Source organism: Watersipora subatra, chromosome 8 (assembly GCF_963576615.1).
Source record: "Watersipora subatra chromosome 8, tzWatSuba1.1, whole genome shotgun sequence".
Taxonomy (NCBI): domain Eukaryota; kingdom Metazoa; phylum Bryozoa; class Gymnolaemata; order Cheilostomatida; family Watersiporidae; genus Watersipora; species Watersipora subatra.
In genome coordinates, this window is record NC_088715.1 from 36,876,595 (window position 1) to 36,900,726 (window position 24,132).

A 24,132-nucleotide genomic window follows, 5' to 3' on the forward strand; every position below is an offset into this window, starting at 1 on the left:
AGGATAGTATTTATATGTTTAATGACTGACAAGGATAGCATTTATAGGTCTGATGATAGACGAGGATAGCATTTATAAGTCTAATGACTGACAAAGATAGTATTTATAGGTCTAATGATAGACAAGGATAGCATTTATAGGTCTAATGATAGACAAGGATAGTATTTATAGGTCTAATGATAGACAAGGATAGTAATTATAGATCTAATGACAGCCAAGGATGGCATTTATAGGTCTGATGATAGACAAGGATAGTATTTATAAGTCTAATGATAGACAAGGATAGTATTTATAGATCTAATGATAGACAAGGATAGTATTTATAGATCTAATGACAGACAAGGATGGCATTTATAGGTCTAACGATAGACAAGGATAGCATTTATAGATCTAATGACAGACAAGGATGGCAATTATAGGTCTAATGTTAGACAAGGGTAGTATTTATAGGTCTAATGACACACGAGGATAGCATTTATAGGTCTAATGATAGACAAGGTTAGCATTTATAGGTCTAATGATAGACAAGGATAGCATTTATAGGTCTAATGATAGACAAGGATAGTATTTATAGGTCTAATGAAAAACAAGGATAGGATTTATAGGTCTAATGATAGACAAGGATAGCATTTATAGGTCTAATGATAGACAAGGATAACATTTAAAGGTCTAATTATAGACAAGGATAGTATTTATAGGTCTAATGATAGAAATGATATAATTTATAGGTCTAATGATAGACAATGATAGCATTTATGGGTCTAAAGACAGACAAGGGTAGTATTTATAGGTCTACTGACAGACGAGGATAGCATTTATAGATCTAATGATAGACAGGTATGGCATTTATAGGTCTAATGATAGACAAGGATAGCATTTATAGGTCTAATGATATACAAGGACTGCATTTATAGGGTTAATGACAAACAAGGAGAGCATTTATAGGTCTAATGACCAACAAATATAGCATTTATAAGTGTATTGACCGACAAGGATAGCATTTATAGGTCTAATGATAGACAAGGATAACATTTATAAGTTTAATGACAGACAAGGAGAGCATTTATAGGTGTAAAAATAGACAAGGATGGCATTTTTGGATCTAATGATAGACAAAGATATTATTTATAGGTCTAATGACCAACAAAGATAACATTTATAGGTCTAATGAAAGACAAGGATATCATTAATAGGTCTAATTATAGACGAGGATAGTATTTATAAGTCTAATGACAGACAAGGATAGTATTTATAGGTCTAATGACACACAAAGATAGCATTTATAGGTCTAATGATAGACAAGGATAGCATTTATAGCTCTAATGACACACAATGATAGCAATTATAGGTCTAACGACAAACAACGATAGCACTTATAGGTCTAATAATATACAAGGATAGCATTTACAGGTCTATTGATAGACAAGGATAGCATTTATAGGTCTAGTGATAGACAAGGATAGCATTTATAGGTTGAATGACTGACAAGGATAGCATTTATTGCTCTAATGACAGACAATGATAGCATTTATAAGTCTAATGATACACAAAGATAGCATTTATAGGTCTAATTATAGACAAGGATAGTATTTATAAGTCTAATGACAGACAAGGATAGCATTTATAGGTCTAATGACACACAATGATAGCAATTATAGGTCTAACGACAAACAACGATAGCACTTACAGGTCTAATAATATACAAGGATAGCATTTACAGGTCTAATGATAGACAAGGACAGCATTTATAGGTCTAGTGATAGACAAGGTTAGCATTTATAGGTTTAATGACTGACAAGGATAGCATTTATAAGTCTAATGATAGACAAGGTTAGCATTTATAGGTCTAATGACAAACGATAACAGCATTTATTGGTGTAATGATAGACAAGGATAGCAGTTATTCGTCTAATGGCATACAAGGATAGCATTTGTAGGTTTAATGACAAACAAGGATAGCATTTATAGGTCTAATGATAGCCAAAGATAGCATTGATAGATGATAAAACGGAGTCTCTTGATGGTTTGATGCCTGCATTTGTACTAAGAATTGTCTATATAGGTCACAGCTGACTTGATTTGATCAAGAATTATTGGTTTGATATTGTTACTTACTATTACAACTGATCTGTTTCAAAAGTCACACGATGAAATGCGGAGATGTAAGGGAGTTGTGGCATGTAAAAATTGTGCACCAGTTCTATACCAGCGGTGCTATTCATCACTGTAAATAAGTCCTTATTAGATCAGCTAAGCCAAAGGCGTTTTTATAGCTTACCACACAAAGTGAGATTACAAGTTCACTCCATTCAATGGTACACGCAAAAACTGAGTTAACTTTTGTTTTTGACGTTGAGAAAAAAGATGATCAGTTCCCAAAATTTACATAATCTGCAGCGACATTGCATTTTTTTATAAACAACTGCTCAATCATGAACTGAAGCTTGGAAGACAGAGTACCAAATATCAACAAAGCTACTTCCTTGTTCTGATCAGAGCCGTATAGTTTCACAGAGTTTCGTGGCTAGCGGAAGCGTTTATGGGAGCTCTATTTTTATATAAGTTATAATGGAGAGGCAGCAACATTAACCAACAAATATTACTCTCATTGGCAGTTGCTTTAAAGTTGATTGTTGTATCATACACCATTTGAAAGAGGACAAAATTTTCTACAAAAAACTACAATTTTTTTGGTAAAGAAATAAATAAATGCAAAAAAGTGAGATGTTGAGAGCGAGGTAACAATATTCCTTTAAAGATCAGCATGTCGATCGGGTTTGTTTGGAAACAGCATTGTTGTTTCCGGTTCCTGATTCAGGACTCTGAAGCTACGGCTCTGGTTGTGATGTCATATATCGCGCTTTCTTGACTTCTCTCACAAGAGTTTTTGGGTTGCTAATTTCCTCTCGCGAGCCGTATAGTAGAGCAGGAACATAAACTTATCTTTCAGCCTTTTCCTTCGGAGGGTGGGCTACTCAAACTAAGATGTTTTATAGTCAGAAATTTATGCTGAATTCATTTATAATGTTTCTACACCTATGTGTTGGCACATTTTTGAGCTAAGGAGCACTTTCGAAATGGGAGGGGGCAACTCCAAGTTTGGTTGGAAAATCTTACATATCAGACAAAGAAAACTATTTTATAATCTCAAAAATTAATAAATGCTTTTATTTGAGATTAAGTGAGTCAATTCTCAGCATTCCTTAACCCATGCCAAGGATGCAGCAAGACCACTTGTTTCCCTGTCTTGATTAGTCTGTGAATGAAACCCTAGTCAGAGTGACTAAATTTCAATATGAGACAGCCAAACAGTATTTAAACAGATGGTTGATATTAGAAAAAGAGAGCATTCAATGTGAAACTGCTCAAAAAGTGCTAAGCACTGAGAACTTTGATGAGAGTTCAGACTTGTTGTCATTATGCCTGTTATAAAAAGTATTGTAACAAACTCGTTATGGAAAGAGCTGGGAAAATACATGAGAAGAGACAGAAAGAATGTGATACAGCAGGAGAGGTGAGATCAGATATTTATAGCTTTACAAATTCATGATGATTACTCCATGATGATGGTACATTGGTGGGAGAAAAAGAAAACATTTTAATTTTTGTCTGCACATTTTGTTAGCAGCAAAATTAACTCTGCAGTTTACATGACGTGCTATAGCCTACAATTTGGACATAAATTTATAGATAAATTACATGTATGATCCTTCCTTGGTTTTTTGCATATGACCACACAAACTACGTTAGATATGGCATGCTGTACTGAGATGACTAATCTGAAAGTATGGCGTAGCAAGGTGTATGAGGCTCTTATGAAGAAGGGGTATTTTACTTATCAATCACGACATCACTATCCATTCAGCTCTATCGCTTGTGATCAATCTACTGAGCAAACAGTTAAAAGAGACTCAAAGTCTCACGGTGGAATCATAGGGTTTATCAGGTATCATCGGCCTCTCAATGCTGGACTCTATCTCATCCAGAACGAACAGCTGTACATACAGACATGAGGAAAATGCTAGTGCTTGGTAATTCGGATGCAGCAAGTTATGAGATGCATGAAAAGGCATGGAAGGCTGATGAAAAAATGAGGGAAGTCATGAAAGACTAATAACAGCAAGAATAAATCCGTTTGCGTTTCAAACCACCAAGCTAGTACATATTACTAATGGTGCAAAAGCCTCCATTGAAGTGAAGCAGGATCTTGAAATGGCAAATGTGATAGGAGAGAAACAGCTTTCAGAATTTGTCCAGAGGAGGTTAAGCATCCAAGAGATTGATTTCAATGCATCCATCAAGTCAAACAAGCTCAAAACCTTTCCTACATTACCATCAGCTAAGAAAAAATCCTAGGGTGTTCGCACAGACTGTTTGAGAATTTGTTAGTGATCAGCCAACAGCGTAACTTGGATTTGAGAAAAGTGTTATCATTCTCTCTTGGCAACATCAGCTGGTCTCTGGCTAAATCTGATGGCTCTATATTGAAGACTGCCAAGTCGGCTCTGATGGCTGCTGTTGACAAAGATGTTGATGATCAACCATCAATCTATGTTAATCAGGATCAGCTACCAGTCTTTGACGCTGTTGTGGTTGATGCTATGGCCGAAATTCAGACCCTGAAAGCTCCTCCAACTTTTGGCATGGTTGCAAGTCAGCTTTTGCAACGGATAGTTAGTATTGCAAATGTATATCACACATGTCGTGTGAAATTTGTTTGTGACACACCCTGATATCAGCATTCAAGAAGGTGAGAGAAGTCATACAAGTGTGAAAGGAAGGCAGAAGGTTGCTGTGTTTAGTCCGAACTTCTGAATTTTTAGCGGATGGCTCAAACAAGACCGCTTTAGTAGAATTTTAAAAGGATACATGGAGGAATTCAACTGTGAAGCAGAAACTAGATCTTGTAACAGCTTTTTCTCAAGAATGCCACATGATCAGCTATGACCTTGATGGATCAATCGGTGTAAACCAAATAGATTGTTTGACACCAGACCACGAGGAAGCAGATACGCGCATGTTATCACATATCGCAAAGATAATGGAAGACAAACCCAGCTCAAAAGTTCTAGTCAAGTGCCAGGACACAGATGTTTTCCTAAGCTGCCTATCTCTAGTGAATGAGCTGCCATCACAAAAACTCATTTACTGCTGTGGTAAGCAGTTGAAATATGTAAACAGGCTGTCTGTCTACTGTCCTCACATTCGAACGATACAAAGCACTGCTCGGGCTCCATGCTCTAATTGGATATGACGGTGTAAGCGCATTCTATTCCAACAGGAAGATAACTTTCTTCAAGCTGCTAAAGAACAATCTTGAATTCTGTAACACACTGAAATCATTGGGAACAGATTTTGAAGTTGATGGTGCAATAAGATAATCTGTTGAGACATTCATATGCAGATTATATGGTGAAGAGACTAATTCCATCAATGAAGCAAGGTATAAGATCTACTCACCGTCTCGGACATCACAACCAAACCTACCACCCACACTATCAGCCCGCGATATGATGAAGAGCCAAGCAAATAATCATCAATGCCCCATCCCCCAGCAACATAGATGATTTATGGAAGATGGAGAGCTTAAAGCTAGATGGATAACACAACAACCAGCACCTCATGATGTGCTCGTGGACATGTTTTGTCGATACAAAACTGGGTGCCAGTCTCGTCGCTGTCAGTGCAACAATACAGATCTCAAGTGTACGGACATGTGCAGAAGCAGCTGCTGTAGCAATAGAAATAAAGAGGATGGAGATGAAAGATACAGAAGACTCAGATGACTGTTAATTAGAAGGTTAGCATTTGAGTGGTATTGTAACCAAAGGTGCACTTCATGTTTGATTAGAATATATATGTGTCACACCGTATAAAAGACTGACTAATTGCGATTTCACTTGCATAATAAAGTAAACGGTTCAACATAATAAGCATTAATGATGAATATATGTATACTAAAATGTTATATACGCATGGTCTAAGTCTTTAAAAATACTTTTCATTTTGTTTTGCAGATCTGTAATGATATATGAGTTGCGGAATAACAAGGACAAGCTGTAAAGCTGCCCCAATATCAACCAAAATGGGAACACAATATTAAATAGTACAATTCTAATATTATAATTAAAGAACAAATTTTTTAATGTTATCAGAATTGATTCCAACTTAGGTTATTGCTAATTATTTAGTATTTATATGCCATTTTCATTATTACATTGTTGGTAGAAGCACATGAAACATTACAGACATTTATTTAATTAAAATAATATATTAATTAAATTGCTCAAAAATGAACAATCTGAGAGGTGTAGAAACCAGATATTTGAAATCAGCTCAAAATTCTGATCTAGATGCCACTCTTATCACATAGCCCACCTCCAAAAGGAATAAATCACTTTTTTGACAGCTTTTTGATGCCCTCCTACTCTACTAGTAGAGATTTGCGGAACATAAGGCTGTCCCCTTTATAAGCCAGAATACGAAATTCAACATTGATCTCTTCTACGCTTGTGAATTGTACAACTATAGTTGTAGGTGTGACATGCGTGTTTACCCAAGCGGGTATTTAAACGTGCAAACAGGGTTGGCGTAGGCTTTGGGATACTAGATTTACTTATCTATATATGCATGATATATATACATTTTATATAACATGCATATATACATTTTACATCTATATTTGTTTTGTTTTGGAAATGCATTGTAATGTTTAGCTGCATTTTGTTGTTATTGCTGCACGTTATAGCATTTTATCAAGTTGTATGTCGGGGTGAGCACGCGAAGTCATGGCTCTGTTTTAGCAGTTTTCTTCAAGTTAGTGAGATGCAAGTTGTGATCTGAATGAAGCAAGCGAATCATTTGATTCGTCTCCAATGTTTTTGGTGCTTTTCTGGCAGGGTCATTTTTTATGTTTGTTTCATTTTTGAAGTTTCTAATTTGCTTTTTTTGACGTTTTCTAATTGTTCGATCTTTCGATCTTCTGGCCGCATCGCTGCTCATACGTATTGTATTCATATCTTGTGGTCTGGTTTCACATCCTGTTTATATCTTGTTTTGATGATATTTTTATACAACAACATACATCAAGTTAAGTTGCTCACAAGCCTTTTCAACGGTTTTATGCCTTGAATCTTATATATGTTTTCTCAGTTTTAACTTTTTGCTCAAAGCTTACTATTTTAATTTATTTGTTGTTTTTAATTATATGCTACAAAAGTATTAAAGATTATGACATAATTCTATTACCACGCTTGCTTATAAAGGACTATAATATTGTTCACGCATAACAGGCTTTCATCTTTTTACCCTTCTATTGGCTGTATCATATTACATATACTAAAGCGTATTTTAACTTTTGTGTTCTGCAGGTTTTATCGTTTCACTTGGCAGTAGCAGAAGCATGCCGCAGCTCTCTGGGATATCTCGCTTACGTCTCAGCCCAGGAGAGATGGAGAGGCTGTTGAGGGAAGAACAGGATAGAAGAAGGAAGTTGCGAATCACTCAGGTTCAACTTTATTTGTGCCAGTCAAACTCTGCCAAGATGCATTTACGTTATGAAGTATTTTGGAGAAAAGGGTACTATGTTTAAAAATTCTAAAAATACGTTTTGTTAGTAATAAAACATGAAAAAGCAATTGTGGCCAACTCTTGAAATGTTCTGCTAGATAGTGACAATTGCTAAGTGCTAGATAGTGACAAATGTATTTTTCACACAAAAAGCTTGTGTTTTTCATTGTGTTTTTATGTTTTGAATTGGTTTGGAGTTGCTTCCGCACCAAATCAGAGAAGCGGTAAAATTCCAACGCATTCGATGTCATTGCACTCTGCTAAATTATTGCCTAAGCATTCGCTGTCAGGGTACTATTCGACATGATGAAAATGCTCTGCTGATGGATCCAAATCAATAATACTCAGTTAAGCAGCACACATTCACGCGGGTCTTCGCTACGAAGAAGTTCTGCTGCTACTCACTGCTATCCTGCTTGACTTTTTGCCTTACATGCCAAGGGTGTGTTGCTCGCTCGAGGATGGCGGAACAATCACTTTTTTAGTGCAAATAATTGACTAGGCATCAATTGAAGTAGCCTGAAAGCGAGTCTACTTTAATAAGTTTTGTTTTGAAGGAAAAGTATAGTGCAGCTCCTTATCACTGAAGGATAAGTATAGTGCAGCTCCTGGTCACTGAAGGATAAGTATAGTGCAGCTCCTGATCACTGAAACGGTAGGGTAGGAGTTCGTCGGCTGCAGGTGATTCCAAACACGTGTGATGCATGGAAAGACAGTGTTTGTTTACCAGAAATTTTAGCCCCACCTACTCAATAGATATAAGAGATTGTAATCAGTATGGTAGTAATCAGTATGTTAGTAATCAGTATGTTAACAATCAGTATGTTAGTAGTCAGTATGTTAGTAATCAGTATGTTAGTAATCAGTATGTTAGTAGTCAGTATGTTAGTAGTCAGTATGTTAGTAATCAGTATGTTAGTAGTCAGTATGTTAGTAATCAGTATGTTAGTACTCAGTATGTTAGTAATAAGTATGTTAGTAGTCAGTATGTTAGTAATCAGTATGTTAGTAATCAGTGTGTTAGTAGTTAGTATATTAGTAATCAGTATGTTAGTAGTCAGTATGTTAGTAGTCAGTATGTTAGTAATCAGTATTTTAGTAATCAGTATGTTAGTAATCAGTATGTTAGTAATCAGTATGTTAGTAATCAGTATGTTAGTAATCAGTATGTTAGTAGTCAGTATGTTAGTAGTCAGTATGTTAGTATTTAGTATGTTAGTAGTTAGTATGTTAGTAGTTAGTATGTTAATAGTTAGTATGTTAGTATTTAGTATGTTAGTAGTCAGTATGTTAGTAGTCAGTATGTTAGTAGTCAGTATGTTAGTAGTTAGTAGCAAATGATTCCAAGTAATTTCCAACATGCTAAGCTAGTGTCGTTCAAGTGCTAAACTGCTAGCATGTTTCCATGATTTCAGCGACTCTCCCGATAAAGATGTTCATTGATATCTAGGCCTATTTTCTCTATCGCTTTCAATCTTATCAAGTATTTTATTGAACGAAGTAATTAAAATGTTTAATGACTGACTTTCCATGACATGCATTCGTCAAATTTAGACTCTTGTGTCTCTCTCTGCTTTAAAAAAACTGATAAAAATTAATTATTAAACACACATAGCCAACCTCTAAGCTTTCCAGGTTATGTTGTCAGCTCTGAGCCTTTCTCACTCTTAAATACTTTGTTTCTAGTTATTGTATAAGTTTATCATTGTATAGAAATAAACAAATGTAGTCTTGCGGGATGTAGGATCAATCTACTCTAGGATAGAATACATAGACATCGCTACGTCTTGAAACAATTAAGGGTCAAACACCCTGGGCGACTTTATCGCAAACGTCACATCGAGCCCGGAGATATCGCTGGCGTGTGCCTAAACACACTTGAGCGATTCACTGCTAATAAAATTCACAAACTGCTAATACAATTTTGTATCACTAGTTTTTTCGGAGATGCTAATAAATTTATGTAAGACGACGTAAACATTTTCCGCCTTTTTTGTTAGGCCCAACTCACTTTCATGAATTGTACACTACAAGAAGATATACGATAAAATGATTATTGTATTTTTAACAGTGCTATTTTACAATTTTTATATATAGTTTACTTTAAAGTAGTTTTTTATATTTAATAGATTAAATATTTACCATTCTCAAGATGCTCAACCTGCGCAATAATTGGCTCCAAAGGTTGGTTTTCAACTGTTTTTCTTTAATTGTTATGTGTTATGTCATACAGGACTGGAAGTGCTGTTATGTCATACAGGACTGGAAGTGCTGTTATGTCATACAGGACTGGAAGTGCTGTTACGTCATACAGGACTGGAAGTGTTGTTATGTCATACAGGACTGGAAGTGTTGTTATGTCATACAGGACTGGAAGTGTTGTTATGTCATACAGGACAGGAAGTGTTGTTATGTCATACGGGACAGGAAGTGTTGTTATGTCATACAGGACTGGAAGTGCTGTTACGTCATACAGGACTGGAAGTGCTGTTGCGTCATACAGGATTGGAAGTGTTGTTATGTCATACAGGACAGGAAGTGTTGTTATGTCATACGGGACAGGAAGTGCTGTTATGTCATACGGGACTGGAAGTGCTGTTATGTCATACAGGACTGGAAGTGCTGTTATGTCATACAGGACTGGAAGTGCTGTTATGTCATACAGGACTGGAAGTGCTGTTATGTCATACAGTACTGGAAGTGCTGTTATGTCATACAGGACTGGAAGTGCTGTTATATCATACAGGACTGGAAGTGCTGCTGCTGTACATTGATTGGTGAACATTGATAGGAAAAATTACCTGCCATAAAGTTGCATGTTTGGAAAAACAAACTAATCAGAATGCATCTCGCTAGCAATAAAGTTGTGATAGAGAAGGTCTAGCGTTGTCGCTCTGCATGAGCTCGCTGAGCGAGTTCTAGCGCAGATTAGCGCCATGCATAGCGATATCGCCTAATGTTTTCACCTTCACATTATGAAAACAAGAATAACTTTGTACCTCCAAATCTGCATCGGATAGAATTTGTAGATAATTCTATGATGCTGAACCCCACATAATGCGCAGATAGTTTTTTAACCCTTGAACCTTTGCAGGTTAGAGAGAAGGCGCGTTACTTGGCTAAACACAAACTCCGCGCTGTCCGCAATGAGAAAGTGAAGCAACTGGAGAAGCTAGCAGAGCGAATCAAAGATGAATGGGAAGTTGAACGGCAAATCAGGGTAGATCTATATACTATTTACCGTAAGTCCTCATGCTCAAGCCGCGCGGCCTGTCGTTGGGCGTGGCGTCTGGTTCAAGGTCATAAGCCGCGACTAAAGCCACGTTTTTAAAACTTACGTTGGGCTCAGGGCGGCTTCTCGATAAATGCGGTCTCTGCTCAGTTCCACGCTATAACCATAGAATCGCAGTCATGATACACTTTTATGTACGAGGTTTTGGCGACCTACTCGTTTATTTTCAAGGTCATGTTTATGGAATACTTTAAAGTAGAGAAGAATTTATCGCTCATGTTTAACTCACCACAGTCATAGGTAATTAACACTTTTTCATTCTTGACCGGCATCTTTCCATAAACGTGAAGCCCTCTAACAGTGCAATAAAAATCTAGCTGAGACATGGCAAATAAGTTATTGATGCAAAGGTTTAGGAATTTTAATTCGAACTTGGAAGTAAAAGAAAATTCTTTTCATGTGTACTGATGTAGCCTGGTTTCGTATTCAAGAGGACGGGGTATAGCGAAACCCGTCTTAACACTCTCGCTCCCGAAGGGGGTCAAGGATGACAAAACCTCAGTCATTAGCCGCGGTCTGTGGGCATACGTGGTTTGTTGGAGGATTATTTTTTTTTGCGTGAGACATCTGTTTTTGAGCACAAGCCGCGCGGCTTCAGCATGAGGACTTACGGTATGTACTATCATCACTACTCACTTTAACATAAAGCAGATATTTTCACATTAGTCATTCCGTCATGGATGCTATTTCTGGCGCATAAGTTTGAGCAAAATCCACATTGCCTTTTGAATTTTGTTGCAGTGCCGAATAGAATATCAATAGAAATACATGGACTTGTTGAGGGGCTCAATGCTCAACAGTATTATGAGCTTTTTAATGGTTATTTTGGGAGTATTCTTTTCATGTAACCATATTTTTATACAGATTTCACAGTTAGAGCAGGAATATGCCTTGTCACTGAAGTCTGTTGGCATAGCCCACGCTCAAGCTGATAAACTTGACCTCGGGCTGGAGAGAAAGGCCATCACTGTGCAACTCAGCAATCAGCGAGCCAATGAGAGATATGCAGTAGCCATTACAAAGGTAGTACGAGTCGACCTATTACTGCAGCTGTGTAGTAGTCTGTGTTAACATTACAAAGGTAGTACGAGTAGACCTAGTACTACAGCTGTAGTGAAGTCTGTGTTAGCATTACAAAAGTAGTACGAGTAGACCTAGTACTACAGCTGTATAGTAGTCTGTGTTAACATTATAAAGGTAGTACGAGTCGACCTATTACTGCAGCTGTAGAGTAGTCTGTGTTAGCATTATAAAGGTAGTACGAGTTGACCTATTACTGCAGCTGTGTAGTAGTCTGTGTTAACATTACAAAGGTAGTACGAGTAGACCTAGTACTACAGCTGTAGTGAAGTCTGTGTTAGCATTACAAAAGTAGTACGAGTAGACCTAGTACTACAGCTGTATAGTAGTCTGTGTTAACATTATAAAGGTAGTACGAGTCGACCTATTACTGCAGCTGTAGAGTAGTCTGTGTTAACATTACAAAGGTAGTACGAGTAGACCTAGTACTACAGCTGTATAGTAGTCTATGTTAGCATTACAAAGGTAGTACGAGTTAACCTAGTACTACAGCTGTATAGTAGTCTGTGTTAACATTACAAAGGTAGTACGAGTAGACCTAGTACTACAGCTGTAGTGAAGTCTGTGTTAGCATTACAAAGGTAGTACGAGTTGACCTAGTACTACAGCTGTAGTGAAGTCTGTGTTAGCATTATAAAGGTAGTACGAGTTGACCTATTACTACAGCTGTATAGTAGTCTGTGTTAACATTATAAAGGTAGTACGAGTCGACCTATTACTGCAGCTGTATAGTAGTCTGTGTTACCATTACAAAGGTAGTACGAGTAGACCTAGTACTACAGCTGTAGTGAAGTCTGTGTTAGCATTACAAAGGTAGTACGAGTTGACCTAGTACTACAGCTGTAGTGAAGTCTGTGTTAGCATTATAAAGGTAGTACGAGTTGACCTATTACTACAGCTGTATAGTAGTCTGTGTTAGCATTATAAAGGTAGTACGAGTCGACCTATTACTGCAGCTGTATAGTAGTCTGTGTTACCATTACAAAGGTAGTACGAGTAGACCTAGTACTACAGCTGTATAGTAGTCTGTGTTAACATTATAAAAGTAGTACGAGTTGTCCTATTACTGCAGCTGTATAGTAGTCTGTGTTACCATTACAAAGGTAGTACGAGTAGACCTAGTACTACAGCTGTATAGTAGTCTATGTTAACATTATAAAGGTAGTACGAGTAGACCTAGTACTACAGCTGTAGTGAAGTCTGTGTTAGCATTACAAAAGTAGTACGAGTAGACCTAGTACTACAGCTGTATAGTAGTCTGTGTTAACATTATAAAGGTAGTACGAGTCGACCTATTACTGCAGCTGTAGAGTAGTCTGTGTTAACATTACAAAGGTAGTACGAGTAGACCTAGTACTACAGCTGTATAGTAGTCTATGTTAGCATTACAAAGGTAGTACGAGTTAACCTAGTACTACAGCTGTATAGTAGTCTGTGTTAACATTACAAAGGTAGTACGAGTAGACCTAGTACTACAGCTGTAGTGAAGTCTGTGTTAGCATTACAAAGGTAGTACGAGTTGACCTAGTACTACAGCTGTAGTGAAGTCTGTGTTAGCATTATAAAGGTAGTACGAGTTGACCTATTACTACAGCTGTATAGTAGTCTGTGTTAACATTATAAAGGTAGTACGAGTCGACCTATTACTGCAGCTGTATAGTAGTCTGTGTTACCATTACAAAGGTAGTACGAGTAGACCTAGTACTACAGCTGTAGTGAAGTCTGTGTTAGCATTACAAAGGTAGTACGAGTTGACCTAGTACTACAGCTGTAGTGAAGTCTGTGTTAGCATTATAAAGGTAGTACGAGTTGACCTATTACTACAGCTGTATAGTAGTCTGTGTTAGCATTATAAAGGTAGTACGAGTCGACCTATTACTGCAGCTGTATAGTAGTCTGTGTTACCATTACAAAGGTAGTACGAGTAGACCTAGTACTACAGCTGTATAGTAGTCTGTGTTAACATTATAAAAGTAGTACGAGTTGTCCTATTACTGCAGCTGTATAGTAGTCTGTGTTACCATTACAAAGGTAGTACGAGTAGACCTAGTACTACAGCTGTATAGTAGTCTATGTTAACATTATAAAGGTAGTACGAGTAGACCTAGTACTGCAGCTGTATAGTAGTCTGTGTTAACATTACAAAGGTAGTACGAGTTGACCTAGTACTACAGCTGTATAGTAGTCTGTGTTAGCATTATAAAGGTAGTACGAGTTGACCTAGTACTGCAGCTGTATAGTAGTCTGTGTTAGCATTACAAAGGTAGTACGAGTCGACCTATTACTACAGCTGTATAGTAGTCTGTGTTAACATTACAAAGGTAGTACGAGTAGACCTAGTACTACAGCTGTATAGTAGTCTATGTTAGCATTATAAAGGTAGTACGAGTTAACCTATTACTGCAGCTGTATAGTAGTCTGTGTTAGCATTATAAAGGTAGTACGAGTAGACCTAGTACTACAGCTGTAGAGTAGTCTGTGTTAGCATTATAAAGGTAGTACGAGTCGACCTAGTACTACAGCTGTATAGTAGTCTGTGTTACCATTACAAAGGTAGTATGAGTAGACCTAGTACTACAGCTGTATAGTAGTTTGTCTTAGCATTATAAAGGTAGTACGAGTTGACCTAGTACTACAGCTGTACAGTAGTCTGTGTTAGCATTACAAAGGTAGTACGAGTTGACCTATTACTACAGCTGTAGAGTAGTCTGTGTTAGTCAGCGGGAATGATTGATGTACAGTAAGTTCTATTGTTAGGCTTTTATTTAATATACAAAACATGATGGCGATAGCAGTCCCAAAGGCAGCATAATTACAAATATAGCGGAGATAACTTTTACCGATCACCAAAATGGTTGGGTTTCCAAGTTTGTCTCACCGTTATGTGGAAATGTGCAAGTTATGTGCCATACAAGGGTGTTAATTAGATCAATTTGATTTTCCATAACCTTAATATTTTGGCAGTTGCACGAAGATAAGAGGGTGGAGGTAGTTGAATCTGAAGCCGTCATTCAGGCTAGAGAGCTTGCTATGGCGAAAGAAAGATTGCGTGCAAGGGAAGTCGCTAGCATGCCTCCACCTTTACGCTCTGATCTGCGCGCTGTACTCAGTAAGGCTAAAGGTGCATGTGTCCAGGTTAGATTACATTTGAATTCTTTTAATAGTAGTGCATTGCTTTTGGAGAAAAATGTTCACTTCTTGAGGAGCCTCTCAACTCTGAACAACGTACCTAGTCTGTTTATGACCGCACAGATGTTTGAGTTGTGCAGCTAATCTCATTTCAACCTCTCAAAGGTGTCACTCGTGTTGCTTGGTAACAAAAATTGTATTTTGGTGTCACTTATGTTAGCGGGTTATAGACAATGTGACAGGTTTCTGCCTGTATATAGTTACATTAGAAACAAGCTATCGTACACACCAGCTGTGTAACTAGCTGGTTGATCATCATTTATGTAACTGGCTGATAGACAATCTGTCATATGGGTCACTCGCAATGTATATACGCAATCGATAAACGGTATTCGATATATCAGCATTTCTCCTATCTGATAGGTCAATCACCTGGCAGGCATGTTACTAATGTAACTAGCTAATATACAACTTGTCAGGTGTGTTATTCAATGGCTAGCCAATGGACAACTGTCAAATCTGTCACTTATCAAATAGGTTATTTGTGCGGCTATCCGATCGACACCTGTCAAATGTGTTACTTATCGAATAGGTTATTTGTGCGGCTATATGATCGACGCCTGTCAAATGTGTCACTTATCAAATATGTTACTTGTGCGGCTATCTGATCGACACCTGTCAAATGTGTCACCGATCAAATAGGTTATTTGTTCAGCTATTTATTCGATGGACACTTGTCAAATGTGTCATTCATTAAATTGGTTATTTGTGCAGCTTACAGATGCAGACACATACACTTATCCTTATGTGCTGCCTGTTGATAAGACACTCGTTGAACGAAATGACGAGTCTTTTAAAGATGGGTTAGCAGGAGCGGAAGAGGAGAACTTGAAGAGAGGCGACTATGAAAGAGAGAATTATGACAACATTCATGAAAGGTAGAACTTACTCCGTATTGAACGCACGTTGTATTTAGGTTAACATTGTATTTAGGTTAACATCTGCCTTTGTACTTGATCTATAGTTTGATCTTGCTTCGGCTGAAAGCAATTTGGTTATTTATCAACTGCACTAGATATATCTATAGATGTCTCCTTACTCATCACTGAGCAGCCAAGATCTTACTTTGGAAAGTCAATGAAGCATTAATTTTATTTGTAAAATAAGTTGCATTTGACAAATTTGGCTGACTTGAAATCGTCAGCCTTTTTCACTTCTTATGATATAAAAATTTAAATTTGACATCAAATGTCCAATTTTATGTTTTAAATTTTACTTGGTAAATTGGCTATGTTTAGCAATCTGTTGACTTGTTCAGGTCTATGTACTTGTAGGCTTGAAAAAGCTCGGGTGCGAGGTGCACATGCCATTAGGCGGGAGCGCATGAGACAGGACTATGATAACATGATGACAGAGTTAGATCAGCTTGAGAAGGCAGACAGGAAACACAGGTGCCTGTTACATCTGTTACCTAAAAGTGTTAACAGCAGTTATGCCATGCCCTCCTAGTAGTATTTATAGTATCATATATTCCGGCGCAAAAGTGAAATATTTGACACCAAATTTCAAGTTTAAATATCCATCCTCGACTTATATGGCGGGGACATTTTTCATAACACTAATTTTAGTAAATTAAAATTTAAGGAAACCATTTCAATTCAAAATTTTATGATATGACATTTAGCGATTTATTTGCAAACCAGTAAAATATTAGTAATCCTACTCAACATAAGATGGATCAAACACAAATCTTCACTATTGGGGTCCTACCACACAAAGTTGTCGTCAGAATAGTCACTTTTAAAATCACTGTCGTCACCTTTTTCAAGTTGGTAACCAAAACGACCTCTTTCTTCACAGTCGTTATTTTAATACAAATATCTATTCTGGTGGCACTGGGTTGCGTTGAAAACCTGAAACTTGCTCAGCTTGAACTTCTGCTAATCAAAAGCATGGCTCAACCAGCGACCTTCACAAAATTATTAGTGATGTTTGGGAGTGTTGCTGATCACTCCGCGGAGAGTGACAGGTGTCTTAGGTTTTTAGGGCTACACTTCTTGTACTGAAAATAGATTGTCTTTAGTAATAGTCAGTCACAGACTTGGAAACGGATTTGCTGTCAGTGTGTCGTGGCATTTCATTGCTGTTTACTTAAATCACCTGGCAGTCTATAAATGGTGGGCCAGATGCTTCAAGCCGAAACTAGTGAAGTTTCTTTTGATCGTGTTGATCTATGGACAAATAATAAGTTAGGAAAGGTACGGCCACGCGCAACAAATTTTTCATTGGTTCTGACCGAAATCACGAAATGAATGAAACATACAGAATTATTCTATGCTGCTAGGATCGTGCTAGCAAGCATGATTCTGGCAGCTTTTGCAATTAGTCTAGTCCAAGACCCGTATAATGACACACAATAAACTGATAAGGTATCAGTGCAATTCAACATAGTACATACGATGCAACTGCATAGATTGCGCTATTGTTGGTATTTATCGTTTAGACACTATAGCTACAAATTGTTTCTTTTTTAATAATAACAGCAATTTCCTATATTAGCAGCAAAAGTTTTGTGGTAGAAGGTGTTGTTATTTTTAGCGCAATCAAGTCAGTTGCATCGTATTTACTATGGTGAATTGCCGTATTATTTTTCTTGCGTGTCGCGTTATGTGCTTTGGACTACATAAACTTTAAAAGTTGCTAGAATCGTGCTTGCTAACCAGCAGTAGCGCAACCTAAACAGTTACATCGTGTGTACTATGTTGAATTGCCTTCATACTTTTATTGTGTGTCGTAATACGTGTCTTGGACTATACTAATTGCTAAAGCTGCTAGAATCGCGCTCGCTAATAATTTGTTTAGCCAGTTGAAAGCGTTTCGTCGACGAATTCAGTGGGCATGCACAGCTCAGATAATTCTGTGAATTTCGACTGAATAATTCTGTGTTTTTCGTTCATTTCGTGATTTCGGTCAGAACTCAGAACCAACGAAAAATTCGTTACGTGTAGCCGTACCTTTGGTAATCCTACTTACACAATTATCGTCACCTCGTCAACGTCACCTACAGTGATAAATGGTCGTTTCGTCTGTCACTTTTCAAATATCCCTATCGTCAGGTCGTCAAAATGGTCATGAAACATGGGAGGACCCCCACTATTCAAATGGACATCGTAAGGATTTCCTTCTGCAATACTGTTATTTTTTCGAATTTCATGCTTTTTCGTAGTATCTGCCAATGAGCCCACACGTCGACAATCCTTTTGACACATCCACCATCGTCCATCCTTTTGTTCATGAATCTCGATTTCTAGCGGAAACCTGTCTTGCGGTATGACTGTTTAAATATTATCATAGGTTGCGGTTTCGTCTCATTGGCGGGGCGGGCCAGTATGATGGTGAAGATTTGTTTTTCATGTCTTGTGGTCTTCACCAGAACCGTCTTCTCGCATTCTTTTTTTAATTTCTGCAATGCTGACTACAGATTAAAAACCATGAGCATTTTTGCTAATGACGCAGTTGATTCTTGAATGTCATTTCCTTAGCACACCTCGTCCGCCTCTGCCGACTGAATTATTCCAACCGAACCAATTCTTTAAGATGGAGAAGAGGGTTGACTTATATGGCAGGTACTTATACGGCAGGTACATGCTAGTACATGCCAGTACATGCTAGTACATGTCAAAACCAGGAGTTTACAACCAAGCTTTTAGACCTCAACTTATTTGCCATGTCGACTCGTACGCTGGAATTTATGGTACATAAATTCCACTTGTCTTAGTGTTTTGGCAGTTGTCTTCTCTTTTTCTACTAATCACTGTATTAGTTGGTCTGTGCGTTACCTGGTAGTTTTGTTCTTCATTATACGAAAGTTACACAGTTAACAAGTAACTCGTTGTAGGGCAACCCATCTTGTAATATAGCAAGGTTTGGTTTTTACATATATAGACAACAGAACCTTGAGAATATACCGCAGTCACTCTACCTGCCAGCTCACGTTGTGGCTGATAGAGAGATAGACAGGCAGACACAGATGGAGCTTAAAGTTGAGGAAGCATTTGGTGGAGAGTTTGATCATGTGGATTTGAGAGGTACTTGCATCGCTTCATTCTGTTTTGAGTATAATCCATTTCAATTCACATATTTGAGTAACTGTCATTCTCTCTGTATTATTGTGGATGAACATCCGCAGCCTAGTGCTCTAAATCACCTGTCCTGCGAATAACTGTTCAGGCTTCAATTCTCAGAAAAGGTCCACCGTTGGTGACATGAATGACATACAACCTTAAATTGCTCTCTGCACGCCTCCAGTTGTCGAACTTTCTTTGCCACTGAACTCAGACATGTTCAGCCAAGATCACAGAGACATTGTTTGTATAACTTTAAACATACACAGTCTCTGCTTACAGTAAATTAAGCAGACATACTTGATCTTTGAGGGATTGCTCATACATTCTTGTCATCATGCCAAGAGTCTCACGTGGCTCTCGACTAGTGCTGGGCACGAGTACTTCTTGGTCAACTGGTTTAGACCTGCCCCCTTCTGTTCAGGTTTTCCGAGTATCGGGTAGCTAGTAGTGCTAGGCTCGGGTATTTCTTTGCCTACGGGTTTTTTGGGTATCGGGTTTGTTGATATGGATTTTATGTTTAAATTTTCTAAACAGATATATCTTCAAATTTACGAAGCAATTATATTTCTTTTCAATTTATCATTTTTCACAGTTTTTATCGACTGAAATTCGTACTCACAGTGTTAACAGGCGGAATGTTAAACAGTCAAGATAGTCTGGGGCTACAGGGCATTTTCGTGTCAACAGGTGGATGAAGATAGGGTCTATGGTAGCTTAATACTTAAGCATGTTCTATGTACCTCTCTAACCTTTTGTAGATGGTGCTCCAAATCTCACAAAAAACTTTACATTATCGGCTTTTTCTGTTAGTAAGGCTTGTTGGCTTAGTAAAACTTGGTTATAATGAATTATGTAATCCATAATAGCTAGCTGTGGTAATCAATTTAAACAGAGTTATTAAATTTTCACCGCTACTACCTACGCTGATGGCTGTTTCTAATAGGGCGATAGCGGAAACAGACTAAGGACCTATGTGTTATCGGTGAAAGCAAACACGCACCGTATTAAAAAAGGCATAGATTTGTTTACGAAGTCGATTTGGCTAATCGCGCAAATAAAATCTGATGTAAGTATTTCTTCTCACCTTTTAATGACAAGTAATCACTGCTTGACTACAATATTTCTAGTAGGTATTGTAAATAAGGTATGATATGTTTTATTCTATCTATTAAATTAAAGACTCATTAAACCCCATTGTCATGCCTCCTTAGCAAAAATGACACAGAAATGACCTGTGGTCCCAGACTAAGAGCGCAGGGTGCAATAGACCGAGCTTTTGTTAACACTACCCGACGGATCCGTGTACCAAAACCCGAACTTGAAAGTCAAAACCCGAAGGACCGGAATACCCGGAATCTCTATTACCCGATACTCGAGAGAAGGTAAACCCGTGAGTTCAACGAGTATTACTACCCGTGCCCAGGACTGGTCTCGACCATGACATGATTTCAATGGTGCATTTTAATAGGGTCGCCAGTTAGTCTGACATGGAGGCATTTTATAGACTAAAATTCTACAACAACTATATTGATATTGTAGCGAATGCCCCTTCTCTTAACTATGAAACAACGCCTACGATAACGGAAATTACTAGTTGCTCACCCTCTGAGGCTATGCCTAAACCACCAGTGTGGCTGGTACGGGACAGGCATCGAACTGCTTTGCAGAATGTCACCAACACCTCGGGTACTTCTGAATCATATACCGTTGAAACTGGCAGTGAACAAAAAAGGAAACAGGTGAGTTTTAGAAGCAGTAAATAGAGAAAGATTGATGTCTAAAGTGATAGAATAAATGTTGCAGTTGTGCTGAAAAGATTTTTGTATTAATAATTCACCCTAAATATATTCCTTGATATATATAATATAACCCATATAGTGATAGCTGATATGTATAATACAGCTCAAATAATGATAGCTGATATATACCCTACAGGATAAAAATATTCGTTGGTCATAAAAATTCGCGATTTCGCGAACAGTCAATTCCGCGAATTATTAAATTCTGTGAATAGTTAGTTCTATTTTTAATCACAAGGGAGAATAACTACTGCATCAAATTGAAAACTAGTCGCTAGGCTAGTTTTTAATATAAATACTAAACGTAGTTGAGTTCCAAAACATTTTTAAAATCATTGCCTGGGCTTTGAGCTAACACCATTGCCAATGCATCACATTTATTTACAAAATTATTCAAGGTTGTCACAAGATATGCAAAACGGCGTCATAGCGAAAATAGCCACTAGGCTGAAATACTAAACGTAGCCGAGTTCCAAAACTTCTTTAAAATCGTCGCCGAGCTTCGAGTTTTATTGCCATTGCAGCAAACTTTACAAAATGATTCAAGGTTTTTACATGTTGTTCGGCATGGCTTCATCATCGCAAAAAAGCTCTCCTAGTCTTTTTACATTGAAATCAACTCTATCAATCTCTTTTGCCGAAGTTGAGGACGATCATGATCTGGAAATTATGGTATGTATTTGATTTGCAGTGCAGATACGTTTTTCCATAACTAATTGCATTAGTTAATTCTTTTGTTTAAAAACTGATTGCTTCCATTAAATACTTCAGCTATCGTTTTTGTACTTCATTAACACTCGTTAATATTTTTTTCTTTTTTGTGTTTACTGCAGATTGAGAATGAAACAACCTACTCCGATTACGAAAACTAGAGACAAGTAGTAATATTCATCAAGGCAGGAATATTGGCAGAGAAGCAACCAGTCAACTTAGACCCCTTCATCGACAACTCCTCGATATCGCTGCAGCAAACATGATTCAATTATATATTTCATTTCATGTATAGACACATTATAATTTATTACAAACTTGAGTGTACAAATAAAATATTTCAAATACAAATAAAATTTTACAAACGATGAATAGAGTAAATATAAACAGTTTAGTCATTATGGCGGTTATTTAGCAATAAAATTAAACTGGTACTCTTGATAAGTGAATACTAGCGTGTAATGGTGCTCTCTGACTAGTTATTTTGGTAATAGCAGCTCTGTCACTGTCTTGGGTAGATGTTGAAGGCGATTCTCTCGCTACTACATGACTGGTAAGGAAGTTATCATCAGAACTCTCCTCGTGGCTTACTATTGTAAAGTTCTGCAAGTTGGCCAAAGATCTGTGCTCGTAAAGGCGTTTTTGTTCCTTTTTTAAAACAGATATATTCTCCTCGTTAGCAGCTGCGGCCACTTCTATCTCAATTTCAAGATCTCCCTGAATGATTGGTGATCTTCTAAGAATGACATCTACCACCCTTGCAATCGTTGTTCTTCCGTGTACGATGAAAAATCACTCTCTCACACTAAAACAAATAATGAAGCGGTAAGGATGGAAAAAATATATATTGCGTTTTACCGAAGAACCAAAGTAAAATTCAACTAATTTAGTAAATGTGAAAAACTCATTACTTACCACAAATTGTTGGTTTACAGTTCATCAAAGGCCTCCAAATCTATAAATATTCGTGAAAACCTCTGAACGCATTAAAGAATTTATAGCTTAGCACGATCCACTCGTAGTTGTAAGCTAAATAGAAAACGAAACGTGCAATGCGCGCAGCCGCGCATGCGTAAGGTTAACTCTATTGCTAGACGTAATAGAGTTAACTTTTCCTAACGAGTGGCATTTTTCAGCCGCGAATAAGTTCATCCACGAATATGCATGAAAAGACAATTTTCGCGAAAAATAACTCCATGAATAAATTCATCCTGTAGGGTATAGTACAACTCATATAGTGATAGCTGATATATATAGTACAACTCATATAGTGATAGCTGATATATATAATACAACTCATATAGTGATAGCTGATATATGTAATACAACTCATATAGTGATAGCTGATATATATAATACAACTCATATAGCCATAGCTGATATATATATATACACAGATAAAAATACCTTTAATTGGCATTAATATGGTAGGTGAAAAATACCTTTAATTGGTATATAAAAGTAGATATATACCTATAAAAATATATATCAGACACCCAACGTTATATATATATATATATAACATTGGGTGTCTGATATGTATTTTTATAGGTGCTGAAGAGAATCATGAAGAAGATAGACAAGCAAAAGGAGGATTGGTTAGAGGAAAATGATGAAGAGTCGCCTGCTGCTGTTTTGGAGGTTGGTCATATTATCTAAACATTTAGGAACTATCTATGTGCACATAGAGTGTGGCAGTCTATATGTGGTGTTCATATCTGGGAGTGATATCAGTATATATACAAGTATATACTCAGTATCTACGTGTCTGTGCAAGGTTGCTGTCTGCCTTAAGTCTGCGGTTTCCAATTAAGATTTGCGCTATGTTTCCATACTTTAAATGGTTCTCAAGTTTTCCACTCTCAACGAGTTCCTGTCCTATCGTTTCAACGATTTAGTGTTGCACTATAGAGTTCTTTCCAAGATTCGCTGAGCATCCTTCATATCAAAACTCGTTAAGGTAGACTCGATTTTGGGTCTCGATCACTTTTCGATTCATTCGTAGCCAATTAGCTGTACTGAAAAGTAAATATTTGGTCATACGAACAATCCATCATTGACATGAAAATGTTCATGTAAAGGCATGAAGTCAAGCAGAAATAATAGCAGTAGAACATTCTTGCGGCAGAGACCCATGCTATTGTGGGCTTAAGTGTGCTGAATTTTGTTTACCTTCAATGTGGCTCGCTTAGTTGAGTGTTATCAGTTAGAATCCAGTGAATACCCTAGGACACTTATACTTCGCTAGTATTTAGTTTCGTGAGTAGCATACAGAGTAAAATTTCGCTGCAACTTAATTTCGCAGCTCTGATGAGTGCGAAAATATAGTGATGTGAAAATAAATGCAGTGGAACAAACATCATTAGATTCCTCAGGTCCAGTTCACTGGTACGAAGTATTTTTCAATTTGGGACTACAGTACTTT

At 37.3% G+C, this 24,132-nt stretch overlaps 1 protein-coding gene across 1 annotated transcript in view; it reads left to right on the plus strand.

The window, feature by feature from the left end:
- Positions 1 to 7,384: 7,384 nt before the first annotated feature.
- Positions 7,385 to 24,132, plus strand: part of LOC137401579 (centrosomal protein of 295 kDa-like) — a 77,115-nt gene continuing 60,367 nt past the window's right edge. The window contains exons 1-9 of the mRNA XM_068088006.1: positions 7,385 to 7,507; positions 10,664 to 10,789; positions 11,726 to 11,884; positions 14,906 to 15,076; positions 15,845 to 16,008; positions 16,405 to 16,521; positions 19,016 to 19,158; positions 20,737 to 20,936; positions 23,259 to 23,348. Coding sequence (XP_067944107.1) covers positions 7,403 to 7,507; positions 10,664 to 10,789; positions 11,726 to 11,884; positions 14,906 to 15,076; positions 15,845 to 16,008; positions 16,405 to 16,521; positions 19,016 to 19,158; positions 20,737 to 20,936; positions 23,259 to 23,348 — 1,275 coding nt within the window. The 5' untranslated portion in view covers positions 7,385 to 7,402. The remainder of the gene's footprint in view (positions 7,508 to 10,663; positions 10,790 to 11,725; positions 11,885 to 14,905; positions 15,077 to 15,844; positions 16,009 to 16,404; positions 16,522 to 19,015; positions 19,159 to 20,736; positions 20,937 to 23,258; positions 23,349 to 24,132) is intronic.